The sequence below is a fragment of the Ochotona curzoniae genome, unplaced genomic scaffold (genome assembly GCF_017591425.1).
Source record: "Ochotona curzoniae isolate NIBS_2020 unplaced genomic scaffold, NIBS_Ocur_1.0 contig_4501, whole genome shotgun sequence".
NCBI lineage: Eukaryota > Metazoa > Chordata > Mammalia > Lagomorpha > Ochotonidae > Ochotona > Ochotona curzoniae.
This window is the reverse complement of record NW_024466307.1, coordinates 341,155-362,003: the sequence shown is the minus strand read 5'-3', so window position 1 is coordinate 362,003 and position 20,849 is coordinate 341,155. Positions and strand designations below refer to the sequence as shown.

Genomic DNA, 20,849 nt, shown 5'->3' with positions numbered 1-20,849 from the left:
TGCCTTTCTTTTAGTCCAGAGCAATTCCTTAGTTTATGGACCTAGTTGGTGTTGGCAGTTTTTATCAAGCCTGACCCAGGAACTCGTGTTGTGGCACTGCATGTTAAGCCTCTGTGCACAGTGCTGATATTCCATGTGAGCTGTAATGCAGAAAACCACAGCTGGCACTGATCCTCGAGTTCTTGCCACCCATAGGTTGTACATGGCTCTGGCTTTGGCCTGGTCTGGTGTTGGCCATTGTGGCCATTTAAGAAGTGAACTAGTGGGTGAAAGGTATCTCTTACTCTGCCTTTCAAATAAATTTTAAAAATCTTCTCTTCCCCCCCCCCCAAAAAAAAACAAAACTTGAAGTTTGAATCTAATTCTTTGTGATTAGATGTGGAGTGTATGTCCTTGGCAGAATACTGTGAAATTGCTGTGGTGTCCTCAGGGTGTTGATCACAGTGGTGAAGCACAGTGATATCACAGTGGGTGATATCTGCTCCTCATTTGCGATGTTAGCTTCAGCCATCCACTTGAAAAGCCAAGATGATTGGAATGTGAACTATATGAAGATGCATTTGAAGACCACATAAAATTCCTATTTATCACCACTAACAAGTTGGCTAACAACTGCTTGTGATTTCTGTGCTTCGATTCTCTGTGTGTGGTTATGCTGCAGCTCAGCAGCCTGACCACGTGTACCAGCCAGTGTCTGACCCGTATGTGCATGTTTTAGAATCTAGTGTCCTCACCTGCCTTGTCAGTGCTTTTGACATCCTTTTAAAACTTTCTTTGCTGCTTCAGACTCAGTGTTTTCCGGGTTCACTCTGTGTCTTTATCTCCCCTTCTTGGGTCAGCCCAGCCCCTGCTGGAGCCTTGCTTGTGTTGGACGGGAATGGCCTCAGCCAGGATCGGGCAGAGCTTCTTCCTACATGGTAGAGATGGCACCTCCCTTGGTAACTTTTAGTTTAGGCTTCCGCGTGCCCAACAGAAAATTAGGATAAGGCTGGTTTTCTGCTGCAAGGATAACTAGACTTCTTTAGGGTACTGTCCAGGCAGACTAATTATTCTGTACTTTCAGTCAGTTCTAGAAACTTCAAATCAGTTATTCTGATTTTTCTTATTCTCCTTCTGGTTTTTTGGCACAAATAGGCTTGCTACTTAGCCTGTCTCCTACTGCAGCAGTATCTGTGTCACTGTGATGCACCGTTTGCTTGTATGCTTTGCAACATCAAAAAAATGATTGGAATATTTTTATTGTTCTCTTACCTGTTTTTTTGCCTTTTTGTAATGCTTTTTCTTGGCATTTAAGAGAAGCTTGGTAAATTACAGGTGAAATATATTCACTCTATTTCTATTTCACCACAAGACCTATTTTCAAAATGGACTTGTTGGGAATAGGTGTTGTGGTACAGTGGTTAAGCAAGCCTAGATATCTGCATCCCACAGCAGAGTGCTAATTCAAATCCCAGCTCCTCACTCCAGTCCAGCTCTTTGCTAGTGCATCTGGAAAACAGTGCGTCCCTGGGGGACGCCCAGATGGAGTTCTTGTCTCCTGGCTTCAGCTGGCCCAGCTTGGCTGTTCTGGCCAGTTAAGGAGTGAGCCATTGAATGGAAGCTCCCTTTCACTGTTCGTGGGCCTGGCATGATAGCATAGTAGTTAAAATCTTTGCCTTGAATGCTTCAGGATGCTGTATGGTTGCTGGTTCTAATCCCGGCGGCTCCACTTCTCATCCACCTCCCTGCTTGTGCCTGGGAAAGCAGTTGAGGATGGCCCAAGGCTTTTGGACCCTGCTCCCCACATGGGAAATCTGGAAGAGGCTCCTGGCTTCCGATTGGCTCAGCTCTAGCTGGTGCGGCCATTTGGGGAGTGAATCATCAAACGGAAGATTTTCCTCTCTGTCTCTCCTCCTCTTTACATATCTGCCTTTCTAATAAATAAATGAATCTTTTAAAAAAAAAAGTTCATGCAAAAGCTATGGATCAAAATGCTTTGTTTTTCAAATTTCATGAAGTTAAGCTATTCATATTGGAAACTTACTTTCCATATATTTTAGGAAAAAGTAGCAAATGTCTTTCCTAACACTTTTATTTTTCTAAAAATTATACTTTTGGTAGTGTTCCTATTGGTTAAGTCAACTTAGAGCCTTTGAGTGAAAACTCCTGTATGTGTTGAAGTGTATGTCATAGTGGAGAACTGGTGTCTGGCAGCTTGTGCTCTCGGACACATCACCAATGAAGTGACATGAGTTGAAAAATCACACAGTGACACGTCTCCTGCCAGCACAGCGTGGGTAGTATAGGATAAAACATTTCCGAGAGTATAATCAGCTTTACTTTTCATTTTCTACTTTTTTCCCCACAGCCTCATGACTTTGATGAATGTCGGTTTGATATCAGTGTAAATGACAGTGTCTGGTATCTCCGAGCGCAGGATCCGGATCACCGCCAGCAGTGGATAGATGCAATCGAGCAGCACAAGGTGAGGACACAGGTGGCCACAGGCCCTGGGGACTGAGTGGTGATAATGACGGTGGTACAGTTATGTACTTACCTGCTGGATTGAAGTGGAGCAGCACCTGCCCATGGGATGCTGGCCTCCTGAGCAGCCACTTTGCTGGCTCTGCACAGAGCCAGTCCAGAGGGGGGTTTTGTTGTGTTTAAATTCCATTTTCATCTAACCAGGTTGTATTGAAGTTAGATGAGATGGTATTTGTGAAAGTTTTTAAAAAACTCAAAACTGTATAGATGTAAAGTTGAGGTGGTAATTTGTTTGGGTTCAGCATCTTTCTAGTAAAGATATTGGGCCTGGCGGCATGGCCTAGTGGCTAAAGTCTAGTAAACATGTCTGCATATATTATCAAAGGATTTCCAAGCCTTTCTGCATGATGTCATGTTAAGGCAGTGTGAGAAATCATCCAATGATATAGTTGTTTTATGTATTTTTTTTTTATTAATCACATTGCATTATGTGATACAGTTTTTTAGGCACTGGGATTCTCCCCACACCTTCCCCCCATGGTGGATTCCTCCACCTTGTTGCTTTACCACAGTTCAAATTCAGTTGAGATTCTTTCATTGGAAGTATTTACCAAGCATAAAGTCCAGCATCTTATTGTCCAGATAAGTTCAACGGTTTCTTGGGGAGACCATCTCTGGTCTGAAGGTAGAGCCAGCAAAGTATCATCCCAATCAATTAAAAGCCCCAACATAACATCAGCAACAATTTACAACGTTATGGAATTAATTGACATGATATTGAGTAACCAATATGTCAAAAAAATGCAGTTTTTTAACCTCATCCTGTGACTTCTTCGTTGACATATCAATTTTGGTGTATATACAGCCAGGTTCTAAATACCTTAAAATGGTTATAGATTACTATTCAGCTGTCTCGTGTCTATTTTCATTTTAGTATTTAGCAATTTATAGCGTTGAAGCATGATTTTGCTGAGCCTGGTTGTTTTTTGGGTGGTCTGAACTGGCTTATAACTCTAACATGACATGTGTCAACAGTTTAGGTGCAGAACATTTTTAGGAAGGGTGTGCAGAGAAATCCTCAATACCCCAGTGAGGAGTAACTGATCTTTGTGTCCCACCTAGTGAGGCATGAGTGAATCCACGCTGACCATATCCTGTCTGATTCTAAGCTTTCCTTGATATGGTTATTTTATGTATTTATTTTTAAAGATTTATTTATTTATATTGGAAAGTCAGATTGAACAGAGAGCAGAGAGATCTTCTGTCTGCTGGTTCACTCCCCAGGTGGCTGCTACAGTCAGAGCTGAGCTGATCCGATCCAAAGCTAGAAGCTTTTTCCCATCCAGGTGCAGATTCCAAGGCTTTGGGTCGTCCTCTGCTGCTTTGCTAGGCCACAGGCAGGAATCTGGATGGGAACTGGGACCCCAGGACACGATCCAGCACCCATATGGGATCTTGGTGCATGTAAGATGAGGACTTTGGCCATTAGGCTACCATGCCAGATCCAATATGGTTATTTTTAAAAATTGAAAGGTTATTCTTAGAATATTATGCAGTTAGAGTACATGTGATTTTTTTATTAAATATAGTTTATGTTCACTGTGAAAAAAATGCATTCTCTTTTGACCTCTCAACTCCCCCAGAAAGCTAGCAAGAAAGCTTTCTTGACAGAGATTTAAGAATCATCTTGGGAGGCTGACACAGTGGTGTAGCAATTAATCTTACGTCTGCCAGTGCCAGGATTAATATGGGCTCCAGTTAGTGTTCCAGCGACTATACTTCCTATTCAGATCTCTTCCTGTGGCCTGGGAACGTAGCAGTGGAGGACAGCCCAAAGCCTTGGGACCCTGCACCCATGTGGGAAACCCAGAAGTTCTGGCTCCTGGCTTCAGATTGGCTAGCTCCAGCCATTGTGGCCATTTGGAGAATGAACTAGCAGATGGAAGACCTCTCTCTGTATCTCCTCTCTGTGTAAAATCTGCCTTTCAAATGAAAATAAATAAATCTTAAAAAAAAAAAAGAGTGTCTTGAAGAAGTTAGATTTATGGGCTTTCACAGAGACTCTGATAATGATGTGTCCCTTTATTTCCATACGGGAGCTACCTTAACAGATCCTGGAATTGAGGTCATCATGGACCACACACTTTCCCTGTGTTGCACAAGTTATCTGAGAGAGGAGGACTCAGAAAAATACAAGAAATCCAACTGGGACTGTTGCTTTTTTTTTTTTTTTTAGGATTTATTTATTTTTATTTTTATTGCAAAGTCAGATTTACAGGGAGAATGAGAAATAGATCTTCCATCTGCTGGTTCATTCCCTAAGTGGCCGCAGTGGGTGGAGTTGAGCTGATCTTAAGCCAGCAGCCAGGAGCTTTTTCCAGGTTTTCCACGCAGGAGCAGGGTCCCAAGGCTTTGGGCCATCCTCAACTGCTTTCCCAGGCCACAAACAGGGATCTGAATGGGAAGTGGAGCAGCTGGGACATGAACTGGCATCCATGTGGGATCCAGGCACATACAAGATCAGGGTTTAGCCATTAGGCTATTTCATTGGGGCCATGTTTTATTTTTAATTGAGAGACAAAAATCATATTTTATAGATTACAATATGATATTTCAATTCACATATAAAATATGCAATGCTTTTATCAGGACAATCACCATATCTATTTTCTTAAGTATTTATCACTTTCTAAGTGATAAATAAGCATCCGAAATTTTTCCTTAATACCACTTTGAAACTATAAAAGTTTATCAGAAAGTATGTAGAAAATGTAGTTGAAAGTTGAGCTCATTTTTGTGCCAAAAAAAAAAAAGATAAAAATTCACACATATAAAGGGTCTTCAAAAAGTTTTTTAAAATGGGTATTTTGGGCCCGGCGCCGTGGCCTAGCGGCTAAAGTCCTCTGCTTAAACACTCTGGGATCCCATATGGGCGCCAGTTCTAATCCCGGCAGTCCCACTTCCCATCCAGCTCCCTGCTTGTGGCCTGGAATGCAGTTGAGGAGGGTCCAAAGCCTTGGGACTCTGCACCTGTGTGGGAGACCAGGAAGAAGTTCCTGGCTCCTGGCTTTGGATTGGCACAGCACTGGCCTTTGCGGTCACTTGGGGAGTGAATCATCGGACAGAAGTTCTTCCTCTCTGTCTCTCCTCCTCTCTGTATATCTGACTTTCCAATAAAAATAAATCTTGGGCCCGGCACGGTGGCGCAGTGGTTAAGGTCCTCGCCTTGCACACCCAGGATCCCATATGGGCACTGGTTCTAATCCCGACAGCCCCGCTTCCCATCCAGCTCCCTGCCTGTGGCCCAGGAAAGCAGTCGAGGACGGCCCAAAGCTTTGGGACCCTGCACCTGCGTGGGAGACCCGGAAGAGGCTCCTGGCTTTGGATCGGCATAGCATCGGCCATTGCACTCACTTGGGGAGTGAATCATTAGACAGAAGATCTTCCTCTCTGTCTTTCCTCTCTGTATATCTGCCTTTCCATAAAAATAAAAATAAATCTTTAAAAAAAAATAAATCTTAAAAAAAAGTCATTTAACTGTTGAGGAGTCTTAAAAAATTGTCAGATGGGGCCTGGCGCAGTGGCGCAAGTGGTTAAGTCCTCACCTTGCACACCCAGGATCCCATATGGGTGCCGGTTCTAATCCCGGCAGCCCCGCTTCCCTTCCAGCTCCCTGCCTGTGGTCTGGGAAAGCAGTCGAGGATGGCCCAAAGCTTTGGGACCCTGCACCCGCGTGGGAGACCCGGAAGAGGCTCCTGGCTTTGGATCGGCATAGTATCGGCCCGTTGCGGCTCACTTGGGGAGTGAATCATCGGATGGAAGATCTTCCTCTCTGTCTCTCCTCTCTGTATATCCGCCTTTCCAATAAAAAATAATAAAAATAAATCTTAAAAAAAAATTGTCAGATGGTTAGTGTTGTTTACCTTCAGATTTTAAAAATTCGCCTGAGCTGTCATGTACAATTAGACTTTATCTTTTACCTGAATATTAACATGGTCAATCTTGAGTAGCAAGGAAAGGTTCCATATTTTATTGTATAGTTTTTAAGCTATATTCTTCTCTGGAAATTACACTTCCAACAGCTCAATATATATATGGAGGATTTGCTTGTTGGGTCACCATGCCAGCCCCAGAAAGAACAGTTTTTTGTGGTTGTTGTTAGTTTGTTTGTTTTTAATCTGAATACCAAAAGTTGGTGTGAACTTGGAACAACAAGTAATCTCATACCCAGGGTTCTTCAGAAAATTTGTGGAAAAATGAAATTTAAAAGATATGTTTTTTTATTCTGTTCTCAACTGCTATTGCTTTTGGTGTCCTTCTTAGAAAGTCGGAACCTACTCCTAGGTCTTGCAGGGTATTTCCTACATTTTCTTGCAAGAGTTTGAAGGTTTCTGGATGTAGGTTTAGGTCTTTTATCCAGGTAGATTGGATCTTGGTGTATGGTGATAGATGTGGGTCTATCTTTTTGTTTCTACAGGCTATCAGCCAGTTGTCCCAACAACATTTACTAAAGAGGCCTTCCCACTTGCTTGAGTTGTCATTGGTCTTTTTGTCAAAGATTAATTGGTTGTATTTGTGTGGGTTCCCTTTTGGTGCTTCTATTCTATTCCATTGATCTTCCTTTCTGTCTTTGTGCCAGTACCAGGCTGTTTTGATAACCACTGCTCTATAGTATGTCCAGAGGTCCGGGATTGTGATTCCCCCTGCTAACTTCTTATTTTTCAGGATGGTTCTAGCTATTCGTGGTTTTTTGTGTTTCCAGATGAACTTTTGAATCATTGTATCCAGTTCCGTGAAGAATGTTTTGGGCAATTTGATTGGAATTGCATTGAAAATATATATTGCTTGTGGTAGTATAGACATTTTAATGATATTGATTTTGCCTATCCAGGAGCACGGGATGTTATTCCATCCTTTGAGGTTTTGTTCAATTTCCTTTTTAAATAGTTTGTAGTTTTCTTCGAATAGGTCTCCTACGCTTTTGGTTAGATTTATTCCCAAATACTTCATACTTCTCTCAGCTATTTTGAATGGTATCCTGTTGGTTAGATCTTCTTCCGTCTTGGTGTTATTTGCGTACACTATGGCTGTTGATTTTCGTTCGTTAATTTTGTACCCCGCCACTCTGCCAAACTCTCGTATAAGTTCTAGCAGTTTCTGTATTGAGTCTCCTGGTTTTTCTATGTATAGGATTATGTCATCTGCATATAGTGAAAGCTTGACTTCTTCGTTTCCTATACGTATGCCTTTGATTTCTTTTTCTTGTCTTATGGCCTCTGCAAGTACCTCTAGGACTATGTTGAATAGCAGTGGTGATAGCGGGCACCCTTGTCTTGTTCCAGATCGCAGTGGGAAGGGTTCTAGCTTTTCTCCATTCAGTATGATACTGGCGTTGGGTTTTTCATAAATTGCTTTGATTATGTTGTGGATTTTCCCGTCTATGCCTACTTTGGCTAGAGTTTTTAGCATGAAGAGGTGTTGGATTTTGCCGAAACAAATGGGAGGGACCTCATCAAACTAAGAAGCTTCTGTACAGCAAGGGAAACAATCAACAAAGTAAAAAAGCAACCCACAGAGTGGGAGAAGATCTTTGCACACGATATAGGCAACAGGGGGCTAATTTCCAGGATATACAAAGAACTTCAAAACAACCAAAAAACCAAAACAAACAAGCCACTTAAGAAATGGGCACGGGAAATGGGCAAACATTTCACAAAGGAACAAGTCCAAATGGCAAACAAACATATGAAAAAATGTTCCAGCTCCCTAGCAATAAGGGAAATCCAAATTAAAACATCGATGAGGTACCACCTAACACCAGTAAGATTGGCCCACATAAACAAGAACACCAACGACGCTTGCTGGCGAGGATGTGGGGAAAAGGGAACCCTACTCCACTGCTGGTGGAGCTGCAAATTGGTACAGCCTTTATGGAAATCAGTCTGGAGAACACTCAAACAACTCAAAATCTGCATACCATATGACCCAGCAATAGCACTCCTAGGAATATATCCAAAACACCTGTTTTACGACAAACCAACATGCATCCCTATGTTCATTGCAGCACAATCAGTAATTGCAAAAACATGGAAGCAACCGAAATGCCCATCAGCAGAAGATTGGATAAGAAAGCTTTGGTTCATCTACTCCATGGAATACTACTCAGCTATTAAAAAAAACAAAATGCAGTTCTTTGTGGCTAAATGGGCACAACTGGAAACTATAATGCTAAGGGAAATGAGTGAATCCCAAAAGATTAGATACCACATGTTTGCCTTGATTTAACCTGTAATTTTTGTATGGTTTGTTATTTTTTGAACCTGTCATTGATACTGTCTTAACCCAGATGTTTCGAAGAATGGAACTTGCATTATTTTTAACATATTGTTTACCCAATACTATGTCAATTAATTCCATAATGTTGTATATTGATACTGAGGCCTTGTTGGGGCTTTTAACTGACCGGATCTTTACTCTGTTAGACCTATCTTCAGACCATAGATGGTCTCCCCAAGAGGCCACTGAACTTATCTGGACAATAAGACGCTGAACTTTATGCTAGGCATGTGTTTGCAAGCAATGAATCTCAACTGAACTTGAACTATGGTTATGCAACAAGGTGGAGGAATCCACCATGGGGGGAGGGGTATGGGAGGGGTGGGGGGAATCCCCAGCGCCTATAAAACTGTACTACATAATACAATGTAAGCAACAATTAAAAAAAAAAAAAAAGATATGTTTTTTTGGACGCCGAAAAAATCTTTGAAAGCCATTCATTGTTGTTGGCTGGGTTTTGTTTGTTTGTTTGTTTGTTTTTTGTTTTTGTTTTTGGTAATAGAAATTTACTGTGAAATTTTTGAAGGTCGCTCATATGTGGATTTTGCACTAAATAGACATGTTTTCCCAGACTTGTTGGCATTCCCCTGTGAGAGGTGGAACTTACACACAGACTTCAGATCCTTGTTATAGCGTCACCAGTGCTGATTATGGATAGGTTCCGCAAATCAAAAGAGGAGTGAAAATTCATGTCATAGGCCCATTCACTTTCCTTAAACTCTGTAGGGTACAGGAATAGAGGCCAGCCTGTGTCGCTGGAGAAATGGGCAAGCTGACCCTAACCGGAAACGTTCCTAGTTCACTTGCAGAGAAAGCTGGACGTCAGTTGGAGGAACAGGGCTTCTAGCCAGGGTTAGTGCAGTGATTTCATCCTGGAGGTTCCTCTCCCTGTCCTGCTTCCTGTCTGTTCTACCTCTCTGCTCTTGGTCTCCTTGTTTACCATGACCTTGTTTCTCTGTCTTTTCACTTCCTTTCAGCTTGAACTCCTGCTAACTATGCTAATCTCTTGACATTTTCCAAAGTAAAACAGAAGAAAACACTTGAATGCCTTTAAGAAAAATGAGGGAGGTTGACATTTACAAAGTATAATATGCTGAAAATGTATTTTATAATTTTATGTAGAATTTACTGAATTTGGAAGTTTAAAAAAAATTCTTACCATATATAGACACTAACATTTAAGATGACTATTATTAGATTTTCAGCTTTTTTCTCTGCTATTGGTCTAATCTGCTTATAAATGTTTCTTTAGATAAAAATGGTAGGGAAAGAAGATCTCAGTTAACCTAGAGTTGAATGGCTGTTCCATATTGTTGTGATGGAATATATTAAGGAACATGAGGTTCCATTGGTGTACTGGATGCTGTATTGGATCTTTAAAGAGGAGGAATATTTCTGGCAGTCACTAGAATAAACAGGATTCTGTGTTTGATGTGACATCAAACATAGACGGTAGACGACATTACTTAAACTTGCTGAGGGTAGTACAAACTTCTGATTTTACTTGTTGAATTTATTGATTATTTTATGTGAAAGAATATCCATTAAAAATCAAGAAATGGCATTTTTTTCATCAGATCTTTTTAGCTAATACCTAAAAAAATACTTTGTTTTGTGTTTGGTAAATTTCTTTTGTTTTGAAAGTGTAGTACTGCTCTTTTCTTTGCTCGCTCGCTCTCCTCCTCCTGGCCTCCCTTCCCCTCTTCCCCTTCCCCGCTGGAATAAACCTCCTAAGATGCAAAAAAAAAAAAAGTGTAGCACTGGAGTTGAAGAGATAAAAAACAGGGCAAAGTGAGTGAGTGAGTGTCCTGCGGGGGACACCTGTCTGTCGTTCTCCATCAGAGGAGACAGTGAGTGAGTGAGTGTCCTGCAGGGGACACCTGTCTGTCCCTGTCCATCAGAGGAGACAGTGACAGCCCTCAGTCCCACAGCCCCGCTCCTTGCCAAGGCACCTGGCATGTGTTCTTAGAGAAGTATGTGCCTACAGGACCTTTTCCTTCTAATGTCAAGGGTCTGTGGTCTCGGCTCTGCTTGCCACTTCCCATCATAGGAGTGCACACCAAGGGGTATGTGATGATGAATGTTGTGTCTGCCCAAATGATTGGAAGCCCTTTTCGTTCCTCAAGCACCATCTAGGGGATTGACTGGGCCAGTGCCTTTTCCTGTCAGCTTCATTTTTTCATTTTTTCCTTTTAAGCCATATATTTAGGACTGAAACATTCAATGAAAAACTGCTTGTTTGAGAAAAGTTAGAATGACATGCTTACTCGGAAAAGGCCTGAGCCTTCATCAGATCTCATGCTGACTCTTACGCATAGAGAGATCACAACCACATTTGATGAAATACTCAAATATTGAATTCCAAAATGTTCATTGGAAACCAAAAGACAACCTCAGAATGACTCACTAAACCGTGTTGTAAGCAAACTTTGTAAAGAGAAAGCACCCTAGGCACCCATTGTATAATACCTGAAGGGATCCCTGAGAGGATTACTTTTAGATTTCTCTTCAGAAAAGGAGGCCAAAAGACAGTGCACTCCTGTGTCAGTGTACTAAAAGGAAGAGACTCCGAGCCAAGAATTCTATACCTGTTATCTTGTATCTCCTTTAGAATTGAGGGAGAGATGAAGAAGTTGCCAGATAAACAAAAGCTGGGAGCGTTCATGGCAGCTGCTGCATTGCAGGAGCTGCTTGGAAGAATTCTGTGAGGGGAAGTTAGGGCCTGTTAGTAAACAGGAAACCATGTTAATAAAGATCTCAGCAGACACTTGTAAAAGCCAGAGGTGTTCTACTAACAATTTTTTAGATTTGTTTATTTTGATTTGATAGATGTACAGAGAAGAGACAGAGAGGAAGATCTTCTGTCCAGTGATTCACTCCCCAAGTTGCCACAACAGCTGGAACTGAGCCGATCTGAAGCCAGGAGCCTCTTCCAGGTCTCCCACATGGGTGCAGGGTCTCAAGGCTCTGAGCCATCCTCAACTGCTTTCCCAGGCCACAAGCAGGGAGCTGGGTGGGAAGTGGAGCTGCTGGGATTAGAACCGGCACCCATATTGGGTCCCAGTGTGTGTAAGGCAAGGACTTCAGCCACTAGGCTATTGCACTAGGGCCTTTACTAACAGTTTTTAGCTTGACTTTTGTTTTCCCTGTGATTTGAGAAACTAGCAATTTTTAAAAAGCAGTTATTAGTTAACAGTATTGTTAGCCATGTTGTGACTTATTTTTCTTCCTTATGGTACACTAATGAATTTTCAAAACTTATCAGTGTGTTAGGACACATTGGAAAAGATGGTATTTAGTGATATCACTGTCAGCATTAGAGACAGTTATCTATAAAGAAACAGAATTTTTGTATGTTACTGAGATTAAATTGGTAAAATATTCTTTTCCAAGGAAACTGTTCCCTGGCTTATCCTAAAAAATTCTAGAGTGCAAGTTAGAGCCCTGGCAGCGTCTTAAGAGTGGATCGAATTGGTCCCTTTTTTTTTTAAAGTAATTTTATTTGAAAGGCTTAGCTAAACTGAAAGAGATCTCCCATTCATTGGTTCACTCCTCAGATATTGACCAAGGCCGGGCATGGGCCAGGCTGCAGCAAGGAGCTTTATCTGGGTCACTCACGTGGTTGAAGTAGTTCAGTAACCTGGGCCCTTGCCTCTGCTCCTCGCAGCCAGGACCATTGCGTGTTGGATGCTGTTTTTGCAGGTAGTGGCTTCCCATATCACTCCACAACAATGACCTTGAAGATGTGGACACTTGTAAAAGCCAGAGTTGTTTTACTAACAGTTTTTTTTAGATTTATCTATTTATACCACTGACACTGGTATAAATTCTAATTTGAGTGTTGCAGCCTTTGAAAATTAATTGTAAAATCCATGGTAACCGAAACCAGAAGAACTATAGGAAACACTGGAATGAAATAATTCCAATAATTCCAAATGTTTTGCCGCTGAAAATTTCAGCTTCGTATAGAAAAAACAAAAACAAAAAAATCCTGTAAACATTGGAAATACAAGCTAGAATGCTGCAAGGCATATAGAAAACAAATAACAAAATGATAGGAATAAGTGCTGTGAGCCTGGAAAGTAGCCTAGCGGCTGAAGTCCTTGCCTTGCACGTGCTGAGATCCCATATGAGTGCTGTTCTAATTCTTATGGCCCTGCTTCCCGTCCAGTTCCCTGCTTGTGCCCTGAGAACGCAGTCGAGGATAGCCCAAAACCTTGGGACCCTGCACCCGCATGGGAGACCCAGAAAGAAGTTCCTGGCTCCTGGCTTCGGCACAGCACAGGCCATTGCGGCCACTTGGGGAGTGAATCATCGGATGGAAGATCTTCCTCTCTGACTCTCCTCCTCTCTGTACATCTGCCTTTCCAATAAAATAAATAAATCCTTTAAAAAAATAGTAATAATTAGTAGGACAGTCGAATAGAATTAAGCCAAGAAACAGGATTTAACAGAGTGAATCTCTTAAAACGGGGTCTTATATGGGATATTACCCAGAACTGGTGGGCACATTCTTTGCAGGTGATATTGTGAACATACATGTGTCTCAGAGTGTGGGGCCTGATCATAGCTGGAATGACACTGGGCATCAGTAAGTGTCCACTGAGCAATGAATGACTAAGTAAAATGCAGTATATCCAGATGACGGTGTGTTACTCCACCTTAAGGGAAAAGCAAATTCTGGTGTAGTCTGTAGCCTGGGTAAACGTTGAGGACGGTAATGCTAGTGAGAGAAACACGGACACTGTGTGGTTCCACTTAGGAGTCCCATGGAGACAAAAAGGAGGGTGGGCACCAGGGACTTCAGAGAGAAGTGAAAGATTGATTAATGAGGATAGAGGAGAAAGTTCTGGATCTTAGTTACACAACGGTGTTGAACTATCCACTTGTAATGGGTAAGAGGATGCCACTATCTTCAGGACTTTTTCATCTTCCTCAAGTGAATCTGCCCAGGTCTACTAAGTCCTGAGTCTTTCACACCTGGTCTCTGGTAACCACTTTTGTACTTTCTGTCTCGGAAACATTGCTACCTGAGGTCGTTTTCCTGTGTTAAACACTAGCCCTGCATGTAGTAGATGTTCTATAAATTTCTGAATTTGATTTCCAGTAGGAACTGAAATTGTTTATTGGTGAATTGATTGTTTCTGATGTGAATGTAACCAGCTGCCTTACTGGTTTACAGGAGATGTTTTTTGATGTGGTTTACTTTCCATTTAGACTGAGTCTGGATACGGCTCTGAATCCAGCTTGCGCCGACATGGCTCGATGGTGTCGTTGGTGTCTGGAGCTAGTGGCTATTCTGCAACTTCCACCTCTTCATTCAAGGTCTGTGCTGTGAACAACCCTAATTTGTTGGTTTTTGTGAGATCTTTTCTAGAATGTAAATTTAATGAAGTTTTTAGGGGTTAGCTTTAAGGGGTAAAATCTTAGAAGTATAAAATGAACAATTCTCAAGATTTTTTGATTCATTGATCTAATATAAGATAGTAGATTTTAAAATTGATTTCATGGAGAACCTGAAAATTACTGAAATATTTTTGCTAGTACAAAAGTGATAATTGGCAAAGGCTGCATAGTTATGGTAAAAAATCAGCTCTCAGTTGTCTACTGTAAAACAGTTCAAATGCAGTTACAGGCAAGACCTTCAGTGTCATCAGAGCTCGCCTTCCCCTGGGAGTCCCATCATGAGTATAACCTTGACCTCAGAAGGACATCCAGCAGTGTTTGCCTATCTCAAAGGCCTTGGTGGGTTATTTGGTCACAATATCAAATTTAACAATAGAAAACACAGCATTAGCAAATAATCTTGCATTATTGTTTGTTTCCTACAGGATTGTCATTCTCAAGTGACAGCTTAGTCAGTTTTAAGCTTGTTTATAGGAATGTGACATTGAACTTTATGTTCTCCTTATCCCAAGCTCTCAGTGGTAGATTGCAGACCTTAAAAGGTGATGAAATGCAATAGGACCAAAAAAAGTCAAGTCTTGTTGGTTGAAATTGCCTCTTTTTGTGTTTCACAGAAAGGCCACAGTTTACGTGAGAAATTGGCTGAGATGGAAACCTTCAGAGACATCCTGTGCAGACAGGTTGATACTCTGCAGAAGTACTTTGATGCCTGTGCAGACGCTGTTTCCAGAGATGAACTCCAAAGGGATAAAGGTTAATCAGGCCATTACTGCTGCTTTGACTTAGCAGGTGCCAGCTTATAGAACCTGTAGGTCCGTAACATACTCCAGTGGGTGCTGGGACCAACATCTAGTCATTGATGTCATCATCCGTGTCAGATGCCATGGAAACTTTCAAATGGCTTTTACATTCAGAAATGCTGTTCTGGTAATTTGGAGTAATTCTTATTGTGTCTAAGGAATCCCTCGCGATGAGCCTTAGAAGAGATAAACATGTTAAATCCTACAAATATCTCTCTCTCTGGTCTCCTCCCTTCCTTTTTGTTCTGTCTTCTTTCCTTCTGTATTTCCCTCCTGCATGCCTACTGTTTATTTTAAGAAATAGATAGACTCACTTGCTAAATGCCACTGCTGGCTAGGAGCTCGAGCTTTGTCCAGATCTTACTTGAACGGCAGGGACCGACTATTCAAGGCGTCACTGGTTCTTCCTAGGGTGCTTGTTAGCAAAAAGGTAGAATCACAGCTGGCAGTGGGCGTCCAACCCAGTCACGCTGACACAGAACAGGCTTCCCAAGCAACGTCTTCACCATGGCCCTGAATAGCTCCTCTTCTTTGCCCCTGTCTCCCAACCTCTGCCCTTTTTTCACAAAGAGAAATCAATAGTGAAGTGACATACACAGTTAAATGCAATTTTACTTAAGGACTAGTGGTGTGGTACTGCAAATTAATCCATTGCCTGCAGTGTTGGCATCCCATTTGAGCAGGTTTGTGTTCCAGGTGCTCCACTTCTGATCTAGCTCCCTGCTAATGTTCCTAAACCGCAGAGGATGGCCCTCGTTCTGTGGGTACCTGTCACCCACAGAGACAGAAGAAACTATGGAGCTCCTGGCTGTTAGTTGCAATTTGCTCAAGCCCTGACCATTGTGGCCATTTGGGGAATCAACCAGCAGATAAAAGATCTTTCTGCCTTTCCCTTGCTGTAACTTCCTTTCAAACCAGCAGCCCAGGCCCAGGCAGCGGCTTAGTCTGCTACCCCACAACATGGGTCGCTCCTTACAAATTGTGAATCACAAATTAATGTATTTCATGATGAGAGATGCTGCACATGATCCCCTTGTTTGTCATACTTATTCTTTTGAACTGATGTTCTCTACTTAGCAGCTTATGAGAAAAAATAACTTTTTTTTAAGTGGGGTGAATTTTTTCCCTTACAGAGAAATATTTAGTGGATCTGAAGCTGAAGGTAGAGGAGCAGACATATATAACAATCCGGGAATGAGTAGGCTTATGTGAGATTATAAAATTGAAATTGTAACTTCATGGTGCCAAGGGATAACGGTACGAACGAAGTAGAGGTCTAAGTGAAGTGCAGGTGTTGCAGTGTAAGAACAGCTACCACACCAGTCTGCATTTGGTATCAGGAGAAGACAGCAATGTGTTAATTTTACAATTAGCCATATTGCAAATTATTGATGAGGAGCAGGCCCCTCTGGGAATTCACTCTGTGGACACGAGGAGCAGGTAATGGCAGATGTGAAAGAGCTGTTGTGAATAGGTGTTTGTTACCCAGGCATGAAGAAATGACAGTACAGAAACAGGTATTTTTTAGTGCAGTTCCTATCAGTTAGTCCAGAGTGAGAACAATGTTGAACTGGCTTCCAGGTCCCTGGGAAGGAGGCACAGTGCAGGTGTTTCCTTACAGAGGTTTGACATCGAGTGTGAGTTCAGGATGGACCTTTCTCTGCAGACATGGGGCTCCTCAATAACACACTTTGAAGTGGGTACGTATACCTGGTGGATCTCAGGGTAGAACCAAATCTAAACCTGAAACATTTATGTTTTGTACATGTGCTGTAGGCATAGCCTAAAAGTTATTCTTTCAGGATTTTAAAATTTTCAGTATTGTTTCCATAACTGAGAGGAATGCACACCTGTGTGATGGTGATGGAGAGGAAACTGCTTGCTGTCTGGGACTGGGGACAGTCCTTTGATGACGCCTTGAGACTTTCATATGGGAAAGAGTGTCCCAAATGGTTCTGAGATGGTGTTGGTTGTATTACAGCAGGGTTGAGAAAATGCTACCAAGGTCTGATGGCTGATCAAGTCCACCACAGCGTACATCCGCAGACCTGGACCCTTGCTGCAAAGACTGGCCAGGAAAGTTGTTGTCCATTCTCTGACAAGACACTCCATGTCCTCTACTGTCATGTCTCCTGTGTGCATCTGGGCCAGTTGTCCACTGCACAGGCATCAGCAACTGAAGATGCCCAGTTCTGATACATGCACTCCAAGGTCAGACCACATTATCTTGTGATTTTTCCCTGTGGCCAGGATTTGAGTTTAGCAGTTTAGTTGGGGAGTCCCCTAAGAAACATTACCTGGATTGACCTCTGACTGCACCAGCCAAAGCACATGCCTGGTCAGTTCCACCCAAGCCCGTCTCATGTGAACGGATGAGTGCTGCAGCCTGGCCCAGCCTGCCAGAGGTCTGGCCTCCACACATACCAGCAAGTGCTGCAGCCTAGTTGGACTGATCTCCAGTAGCCCTTACCAGGCCAGCTCTGAGCCCTGGTCTTTGCATGTGCTCACTGGTGGGAACTGAAGCCTTGTAAAGGATCTGTGTGCAATCTTTAGTGTGCCTGTGTTTTGCCCGCAGCCCATCACATGATGTCAGTTGTATTTTGTGTTTGTGCCATCTTGTCAGTGCTCCAAAAAGTTCAGATTTTTTGAATGTTTTATATTTAGGTTGCTCAACCTGTAAAATAAAGAGGTGCCAGAGTCCAACTCCAGCTGAGTTCGGAGCTCAAGAAGGGTGCGTGGAGTCAGCGATAAAGAAAGTCACAGACACTGTCCCTTGGTGCCTTCTTGCTGCTTTTTTTGCTTAAGAAGAAGCTGTCCTTCCTTTTTATTTACTTAGACACATCACAAGCTTCTGCACAAACATTTAATTTTTTTTATCTTTAATTTTAGAACTAAGACAGCATGCACAGATGTTCAATTAATTTTTACTTCATGGTCAACCAGGTGTTCTTAAAGATAATTCTGTAAGTTGCTATAATCAGTTTCTTTAAAGCAAGCTGTTATTCATTCTTCAGAAGTAACCATTAGGTGCCAGCCAGAACTCCAAGGCCGAGGCACAGATGGTTACCTACTAATCAGTAAAACATTCCTACTACATTTTATTTTCACAACTTTATCACTTTATGGGAGAAATACATCAAAAGAGAAAAAACAAGGATCTAAGACAAAAAGTTTCAAACATTAAATCTCTCCTACAACTGCAGGCTCTACAGGCTCATAAGCAATCAAACAGTAATCAAAAGTAAATCTCTATGATGTTAATAGAATCATCCTATATTTCCTCTAGTTAAAAAATTATGAAAGCGGCTAAAACAACTACATTTTCTATGCTCTAAAGAGTTGCAAGGACAAGCTAACCTTTAAGGTCACAGTAACCATATTTTTGCCGTAGCAGTTTCAGCTCTCACTCCCATCACTTGCATTAATATTTGGGATATTTATCAAGCCCTTTCCCAGAAGGTATGCTATATGTCTGAGCCAGATTTCAGGACAATGGGTAGGCACACAATAAGGTGTCCAGAAATGGCATGGGTTTAATTGTACTCCTGTGCGCAATTAAAGGCCCACCCACCAAGACATTATCAATGACATTAACTCTCAAGCTCATATTAGTTGCCAAAGCCATCTCACAGGGGCAAACAATGCCTCAATAGATTACAGAATTCTTAGTGGGGTGGTTGAGTGTCCATGCAACCAGGGGGTGAGACCACATCAAGGTGGTCAGAGAGAAATCCGCCGGGTCCTGCCAAACAACTGGAAGCTCCCCCGGGCCCTGCCAAGCAGGGGAACTGTTTTCTTCACACCTTCATGTCATCCACACCTACTGCACGGACCCCAGCAAAGAGGCTCAGTTGGGTCTGGCATGTGAGCTTGTGGTTGAGGTGCCTGTGTTCCATATTGGGGTGCCTAGTTTGATTGATTTTTTCCTAGTTTAATTCTTGACCCAAACTGCTTTGTGCTAATGTATAATATACACCCTAGCAAATATCAGTGTTGCCTTAAACAGTTGGGTTTGAAGACAGACCAAAGGAAAATACAAATGGATTTAATGAATCGAAATTGGTATCGCATATGCAAGAAGCTGTATTTTCCCTACAAGTGCAGCAAGAGTTGATGTAAGAGCTCCCAGTGGCTAGCTAGGGAAGTTATAGTCCTGCTCAAGCCCTGCTCGGCTTCTTGTATGGCTGTGAAATTGTCTATCTACAGATAGGAAGGCCAGGAGATACTACAGTTCATAATCACACACGAGAGTGGGCACAGTTTACTGATGCAGATGCTAAGTTTGTAGTGCGTGGGTTAAACCAGCACTTGGGGTGCTAGCCCCAAGTATCCAAGCATTAGTAGAAGCCCTAAATGCTGCACTTGGAACCCTTCGATGACCTGAGTGGTTGAGTCTCTGCACCCATCGGAGAGATGAGTTGGATTTCCTGGCCTCTGCGCTCAGCTTATTCCAGCACCAATGTAGCAGCCATTTGGAGTGTGAGCTCAAGAATCAAAGAGGGGTGTGTGTGTGTGTGTGTGTGTGTGTGTGTTTGTGTGTGTGTTTCTCACTGTGACTTTCAAATAAGTAAATAAAACAATCTTAAAAATAATATCTGTTGTATTTAAAGATATTACACAATGTATTTATTGAGCAAATGTTGATAATCAGTGAAAACACGAAAGGTGAAATAGATCTTATTCTCATAGACTTAAGTGTATTAACTCAGTTGAACATAATTTCTTTTTGTTTCCGTCATACTATCCTTAAGTGCTTTTCTGTCTTTTTAGTGGTAGAAGATGATGAAGATGACTTCCCTCTGACACGCTCTGATGGAGACTTCTTGCATAATACTAATGGCAATAAAGAAAAGTGTAAGTGCTGCATTTAAACATACTTTCTGAGGTTATATAATAGCATATTTTGTATTTGTATAATGTATGTAATGATATAATATATAATTGTATCAAAAATACACGTTTGTCCAGTAGTGACGATTACTGTTAACTAAAGGTTCTTTCTGAATTCTAGCCATAGATCCTTTTATTTCAGCAGTATGTATTAGGGGAGGGGAATCACGTGGTGAAACTTGAGTTGAATGTTTCTGAAGCACCTTTCTTCCTCCACTTGGTGTAATTGTTAAGAAGTGTATGAACAGTATTATGGTAAAGAATGACAAGGAGCTCTGGCCTCACGGCCCAGGTGCTTACAGACCCAGGACGATGGTGTGTTCTGGAAGAGGTTCATTGTCGCTCTGTTGGAGTGACTAACTCGTTGGAAAGAATTCTGAATTATTTGTCACAGTGATTCGTAATCCGTGTTTTTCTAGCATTCTCAAGAGTGAATATCTTTCAATTACAAGTGCATTTTGTTAATTACAAAAAAAAAATTGAAAACAAGCCTAATTTTGCTGAAATTACTGAAGAATATGAAATGAAACCTATAGTGATATCATATTTTCATATCAAATTTTTGGGTTGCTTTATGTGTGGAGGTTTTCTGTTTCAGAAGTCATTTAACAGTATTTCATTCTTTGTAATACAGTCTGGTGTCTTCTTATAATTTACTGCTTTCCTATTTCCTCATGGCACTCCCTTTCTTCTTTTTAATCTAATGATCTCACAGTTTATGCAGAATACAAGCTAAATATTAGGTCACATTATATAATCTGTCTATGTAAGTGTGGCTAATGTTGAACTTTATCAAATCATCTAGATTATTGTAATATTTATGGAATTAGAGGATTATTGTGGGAAGTTTTGTCGTGTGTTATTTTCACAATGAATAATCTGCTTTAATGGAAAAAAAATATATATGGACAGAAAGACATTATTAAACTTCCAGGCTGAATCCTCTTATTTATT

At 41.6% G+C, this 20,849-nt stretch overlaps 1 protein-coding gene and 1 long non-coding RNA gene across 7 annotated transcripts in view; both read left to right on the top strand.

The window, feature by feature from the left end:
• Nucleotides 1-20,849, top strand: part of CERT1 (ceramide transporter 1) — a 73,756-nt gene that overhangs the window by 7,638 nt on the left and 45,269 nt on the right. For all 6 annotated transcript variants that reach the window (XM_040985928.1, XM_040985930.1, XM_040985929.1 and 3 more), the window contains exons 3-6: nt 2,348-2,464; nt 14,017-14,124; nt 14,820-14,958; nt 19,776-19,859. In XM_040985928.1, coding sequence (XP_040841862.1) covers nt 2,348-2,464; nt 14,017-14,124; nt 14,820-14,958; nt 19,776-19,859 — 448 coding nt within the window. The remainder of the gene's footprint in view (nt 1-2,347; nt 2,465-14,016; nt 14,125-14,819; nt 14,959-19,775; nt 19,860-20,849) is intronic.
• On the top strand, nt 15,027-17,746 carry LOC121160271. Its single transcript, XR_005884526.1, has 2 exons — nt 15,027-15,132; nt 17,670-17,746. It is a non-coding gene; the product is annotated as an uncharacterized LOC121160271 (long non-coding RNA).